Raw genomic sequence first — 6,231 nt, forward strand, 5'->3', positions numbered from 1 at the left:
GCTGGGGGTGCTGAGGGCGCTGCTGTCCCCCCAGATGCGCCCCCCAAGCCCCTGGGCCGCCGGCCCGGCCGCGCTGCTGCTCCTCGCCGCGGTTGTGGCCTCGGAAGCGCTGCTCAATGGCCGGGGCAGGAAGAAGGTGGTTCATGTGATGGGTGAGTGGGGACGGGACCCTGGGCTGGGTGGGATTCGGGGAACCCCCKGCAGCCCTCGGCTCGCTGCGTTTAACACCCATCAAACACCTCCGGGCCTCTCATCCGTCCCTCGTGTCCTCCTGTCCTGCCCAGGGARCGGGATTATCCCATAACCCTCCCGAACTCCTCTTAGCGTTTTCAAATCCCCCAAAAGARAGGATTTCCCCCCAAAATGTCCCCACATTCTGCCTCGCCCCCTCTCCGTCCCTTTCCCGGCGGCAGCCCCGGTTCGGCGGCCAGGCTGAGCTCCGTGTCCCTTTGGCAGAGGGTGACAGCGGCGCCGTGGTGGTGCAGACAGCCCCGGGCAAGGTGGTGACGCACCGCGGGGGCACCATCATCCTGCCCTGCCGCTACCACTACGACGTGACCGCGCACGACCCGGCCGAGATCCGCCTCAAGTGGACCAAAGTGACCGAGCCCATGGCCTTCGTGGACGTGTTCGTGGCGCTGGGGAAGGCGCGGAGGGCGTTCGGGTCCTACCGGGGCCGCACGGCCCTGCAGGAGGACGGGGTCGGGGACGCGTCCCTCATCATCCGCAACGTCACCCTGCAGGACTACGGGCGCTACGAGTGCGAGGTGACCAACGAGCTGGAGGACGACACCGGCATGGTCAAGCTGGACCTGGAAGGTACCCGGGCCGGCCGGGATGGGCTTCCCGCGGCTCCTCGGGGCCGCTTGTTCTGCCGTGGTTTATGGCCGCCCTGGCGGGGTTTTACGGTCGCTGCCGGCTCGCGGGTGGCAGCTCGTAAAGGCCGCGGACTGATGGTGGCCCGGGCTCGTAAAGCACGCGGGCAGCGGGATGTGGCRGCGCCGGGGCTGCGGAACGGGGAATCCCTTTTTCAGGAGCTCGGGGGGCGCAGTTTGGGGGTGGCGGGGCACCACTGATGACCCCAAATCCCAGAGCAGAAGCTCCTGGGGCCGGGGGTCCCTGCGGGTCCCTGCGGTCTCCGGGAACTCTCGCGGAGCCGGAGCTCGTCCCGGCTGCGTTTCCACCCCACAATTCCCATCCCCGCGCCTCGCGCTGTCCCCCCGCTGTCCCCAGCCCCGAGGGGACACCGACCCCTCCTCATCCCCCCTCAGGCGTCATCTTCCCGTACCACCCGCGCCTCGGGCGCTACACGCTCAACTTCCACGAGGCGCAGCAGGCGTGCCTGGAGCAGGACGGGATCCTGGCGTCCCACGATCAGCTGCACCAGGCCTGGCTGGAGGGCATGGACTGGTGCAACGCGGGCTGGCTGCAGGACGGCTCCGTGCAGTACCCGATCTCCCGGCCCCGCGAGGAGTGCGGCCGCAAGGACACGCCCGTGGGCGTGCGCAACTACGGCTACCGGCACAAGGAGAGCGAGCACTACGACGCCTTCTGCTTCACCTCCAACCTCAACGGTGAGCGCGGCGCGGGGGAAACTGAGGCACGGGCCGGGCTGGGGATGCGGGGGAGGGATTCCCGCGGCGAGCGGGGGATGCTCCGCGTTGGGAGTCCATTCCTGGGTTCCTTGGCTGGAGCTGCGGCCCCCAACACCCGTCCCCATCACTTCTGGGGCTGGAACGCCCAACTTGAGCAAAAATTTATTTTTTTTTTAGCAGAAACCTCCTTTTTCTTAATAAAAACCTCATTTTTTTAAAGCAAACACATTTTTTTTATCAAAACCCTCTATTTTTTGAGCAAAACCCTCTTATTCTTTGGCAAAACTCTTTTTTCAGCCAAAACCGCTTTTTGTTTTGACAATTTTATTAGCAAAAACCTCTTTGTAAGCAAAACCCTCTTTTTTTTAGCAGAAATGTCTTCTTTTTTTTAGAAAAAAAAAAAAAAAATCTTTTTTTTAGCAAAAAAAAAAAAGAAAAATCTTTTTTTTGCCGAAGCGTCTTTCCCGGCAGGAGCCGGGGATGGAGGGAGCTGCACAGGCGGGTGATGGATGAGGCAGAGGGGAGCCGGGAGAGCTCCGTGAATCCCTCCCGCAGCCGGGGGGCGCGGGGGGACCGGCAGTGTTTATTTAACGGTGGCAGGAGGGACAAATAGCGGAGGGTGACASCGCCCGGGGGTGAATCAGCCCCCCAAATGATCTGCGGGGTCTGCGGGGCCGGTACGCGCGTGTTCTCCCGCCCTGCCAAATGCTTCTGGAGGCGCTGGAACCCCTCGGGTTCTCCAAACTCCCCAAAATGTTTTGGGGGATCCTCAGGGCTGGAACCTCCCACCTTCTCCAATTCCCCAATGTGTTCAGGGGGTCCCCAACCCTTGCACCCCCGAACCCCCGCTCCCCTCCGGCCGTGCCGGACCCCCAGGGCTGACACCCCCGCTCCATCCCCCTTTAGGCAAAGTTTATTTCCTGAAAACCTTCCGCAAGCTGAGCTACTCGGAGGCCGTGCAGGCGTGCAAGAACAACGGCGCGGCCGTGGCCAAGGTGGGGCAGCTGTACGCGGCCTGGAAGATCCAGCTGCTGGACCGCTGCGAGGCGGGCTGGCTGGAGGACGGCAGCATCCGCTACCCCATCGTCAACCCCCGCGCCCGCTGCGGCGGCCGCGAGCCCGGCGTGCGCAACCTGGGCTTCCCCGACAAGAAGTACAAGCTCTTCGGGGTCTACTGCTTCCAGAAGGCGGGCGGGGCCCCGGGGAAGGGGCCGGGGGGCGGCGGGCACCCCAACCGCGTGTGAGGGCGGGGGCGGTGGGCAGCACCCCCGGCTCGGGCCGGGGCAGCGCGGGGAGCTGCGGGCAGCCCCTGCCGGGGGCTGGGGACGCGCCAGCACGGCGGGCTGTCACCTCGGTGGCGCCGGGGGACGCTGAGGCGGCGGCAGGGACAGGGTTTGCTGAGCCCGGCCGGGACCCGCGGCTCCTCGCAGCTCTCGCTTCTCGATGCGCCCATTGCATGCGCTGAAGGGCGGCCGGGCCCGCCCTCCTCATCCTCACCCCGCGCTGTCCCCCCGGGAGGCGCCGGGACCCCAAATCCCGCCGGGCAGGGMCCGGGCGCACCGGGCTTGGCTTCGTGCCGGGGCAGCTCCTGCGCGCTTGGCTTGGCCGGGGCCGGAGCGGGAGGGGCCGGGGGGCACCGGCGCTGCGCCCACCCAGCCGGGCACCGGCCGCAGGCTTTGGCAGCCCTGGACCTAGATGAAATAAAAGCTTCGGCCGCTTTGGAGAGCTGAGCCGGGCTCTGCTGTGTCCTTGGGGCATCTCGGGGACACCGGGGCTGCTCCGTCCCCACTCCCAGCGCGATCTGGGCACGCTCCGAGCATCCCAACCCTTGGATTTATCGGGATTAGATCCAAGGAGCGGCATCAGCAGAGCCACTCGGGGCTGGCAGCAGCCAGGGGCCGCCGTGGGGGTGGCAGGACACGGATGGGGACCCCGGGCTTTGGAGAGGGCTCGGGGCATCCTCCAGGCCCGGCTCAGCCGAGCACGGCCCGTAAATYACCTTTAATGACCCGGAAAAACAAAAATGTGCCGGGATGTCCCAGCCCCGGGAGGGGACAGCGGGGACCGTGGGTGGCGGGGCCAGCGGAGCCTCGGGGGTGGGTGAGGGGGGATAACTGAGGCACGAACCACCCGAAAAATCCATCAGCACCTCCCATCTGGAGGGGAACCCGCGATCAGCGACAGCGACAGAGATGGCAGCGCCGCCGCGGGGATTCACCGGGGAGCCCGGGACAGGATCGGGGCCCGCTCCGAGCAAATGCCGAGGGCTGAGAGGAGCAGAGGGGGAGCGGAACCGCGCAGGGGGCGCGTCCCGGGGTCCCCAGGAAGGAGCAGRGTCGGGGGCGCTCAACTGTTAAAAAAATTTATTAAAATGTCCAGCAGTACAGAAAGGCAGAGTCAGAAATGGGGAGGGGTCGGGGGTCGGGGGTCGGGAGGGGTCGGGACACGGCAGTCACGTCGCAAACAGCAGAGATCAGAAAGCGCCGTACACACACACACACATCACCCGACGGGGACCCGAAACGAGCGGGAACGGGGACACACCCAACGCACCGGCCCGAGGGGACAAYGGCCCGGGAGGCACCGCGACCCCCGGCCCGGCCGCAGGGACGCCCCGGGGTGCTGGGGCGGGGAAATTGGGGCGCTGCTGAAAAACCAGAACCACCCGAGGTGGGACCGGGGGCCGCTGATTCACCCCGATTTGGGGACAGGGACAGGGACAGAGCCCAGCGGGGACGGGGCTGGGGGTCCCTGTGAGGGGCCGGGGGCTCCCGCCCGGGCCGGGGCTGAGCTTGGGACATGCAGGGAGGGCTGGGGACGCACACGCAGCCGCCCCCTCCGGATCCTATTCCCTACGGGGCCGGGCATCCTAAGGAGCTAAAGCCGAMAGGGGGTTATAAAAGAGGGGGGACGGGGTGGGACAGGGGCGGGGGCTGTCACCGCATCCCCCGGGGGACCCTTGTGCTGTGGCCGCCGCCGGCTCAGAAGTAGTGGCCCTCCTCCATCCAGTCCAGCCGGAGGTGCTTGCGGTGTTTTCGCCGCTCCTTGCGGGGTTTGTGGTGCTGGTGCTGGTGGTGCGGGTGGCTGTGCCGGTGCCGCCGGTGCCGCCGCGCTCGGTGCGACCGCCTGGCTAACGGGGGCAAGGCGGGGGGCGCGGGGGCTTCAGGAGCCGCGGTCTCACCCCCTCCCCTCCAATCCCCTCCCTTCCCCGCCGCGTCCCCACTCACGTTTTGTGCAGAGGATTTTGGGCCGGTCCCACTTGCCCGTGCTGTGGCACTTGATGGTGGGCACGTGGCGCTGGGTGAAGCCCTCCTGGCACTGGTAGCGCACGCTCGAGTGGATGTTGTACTTCTCCTTCTTCTTTCCCACCGGGAAAGCGTTCGGCACCTCCGGGGGGGGCCCGCACAGCACTGGGGGGACACGGAGCGCTGTCACCCCCCTGGCACTGCGAGGGGACAAGGGACACCCGTCCGGGACCCCCCAGGATCCTCCGTCCCGCCCTGGGGACGCCCTGCCACTGGTGGCTCCAGGAGCGAGGTGTCCCCCGGGTTTAATTCGTTAATTAATGGCCTTATTGGGGCGTCATTAGCGCGCGGGGCGGGGAGGAGCACGCGAGGAGCAGCTGGAGGTTAATGGGAGTTCCCGAGATAAGAAATGGGAATTTAATGGGTTTAATGGGAGCAAATCAAACAAATCCGAGTGCTGAGGGAGGGAAAGAAAGGAAAAACGGAGAATTAGGGAAGAACTGCCGGAGTTCGCCTGGGAAAGGTTTGGTGAGGATGAGGAGGGGCCTGGGGGCTGCGGGACGGGAACACCGGGGGCTGCGGGATGGGAACACCGGGACCTGTGGGGTGGGGCCGTACCTGTGCCTTTCTTGCAGATGTAGGGCAGGTTGTAGTTGCAGGGAACGTCGTTCCATTTGCCGATCTCGTGGGACACGAGCACCACGCAGTCCTCGCCGCCCGCGAAGAAGTTGTCGGGTTGGTTCTCCCGCCAGTTCTCGTATTGCTGGGGGACACCAGAGAGGGTGACACCCCCGGCGCCCCCCGGCCGCCCCCCGAGCCCACCCGCAGCCCCCAGAGCCCCTCACCAAGCCGCTGTTGTCGGTCCACTGGAAGTCCTGCTCCACGATGCGGTCGTTGAGGCCGATCCAGGTGTTCTCGTGGCCGAAGCCTGCGGGGAGAGGGAGCCGCGGCTCGCACGGAGGGGGCGAGGGGCGCCCGGGGAGGGGGCGGTGCGGGTGCGGTGCCCCCCGAGCCCACCGTTGATGAAGCTGTGCTCCTCCTGCGAGTGGATGCTGGTGAGGTGCCCGGCCCGGCGCCGGCAGTCGCGCTCCGCGTCCTCCCAGGAGCGCCGCCGGGCGAAGTAGCGGTAGCAGTGGCCCTGGAACTTGTGCCAGTTGTGGTCACAGCCCTCCGTGTCTGCGGGGACACGGCGACAGTGGCGGCGGAGGAAGCGAGCGGCGCCGGGCGGGATTTGTGTCCCTTTCCGGCTGTCCCCGGGCCCGGGGGCGACASCGGGGCCGCTCCGCACCTTTCTCGCAGCGGCTGCCGCCGTAGCTGGGCAGGCAGAGGCACACGAAGGAATTGACCTCGTCGATGCAGGTGCCGCCGTTCTGGCACGGGCTGGACAGGCA

The 6,231-nt window shown here is 66.7% G+C and overlaps 2 protein-coding genes across 2 annotated transcripts in view; one reads left to right on the forward strand and one right to left on the reverse strand.

The window, feature by feature from the left end:
* The first annotated feature begins 33 nt into the window (after positions 1-33).
* Positions 34-2,839, forward strand: HAPLN4 (hyaluronan and proteoglycan link protein 4). The gene is made up of 4 exons (XM_057385013.1): positions 34-152; positions 457-819; positions 1,272-1,574; positions 2,502-2,839. The coding sequence occupies exons 1-4, from the start codon at positions 35-37 to the stop codon at positions 2,837-2,839; spliced, it is 1,122 nt and encodes a 373-aa protein (XP_057240996.1). The 5' UTR covers position 34.
* A 1,679-nt stretch (positions 2,840-4,518) lies between these two features.
* NCAN (neurocan) overlaps positions 4,519-6,231 on the reverse strand; it is a 7,542-nt gene continuing 5,829 nt past the window's right edge. Inside the window, 6 exon segments of the mRNA XM_057385011.1 lie at positions 4,519-4,725; positions 4,823-5,005; positions 5,459-5,603; positions 5,686-5,768; positions 5,858-6,016; positions 6,129-6,220. Coding sequence (XP_057240994.1) covers positions 4,577-4,725; positions 4,823-5,005; positions 5,459-5,603; positions 5,686-5,768; positions 5,858-6,016; positions 6,129-6,220 — 811 coding nt within the window. The 3' untranslated portion in view covers positions 4,519-4,576.

This window comes from Malurus melanocephalus, unplaced genomic scaffold (assembly GCF_030028575.1).
Source record: "Malurus melanocephalus ecotype Western Australia unplaced genomic scaffold, MMel_1.1 scaffold_771, whole genome shotgun sequence".
In the NCBI taxonomy this organism is placed as follows: domain Eukaryota; kingdom Metazoa; phylum Chordata; class Aves; order Passeriformes; family Maluridae; genus Malurus; species Malurus melanocephalus.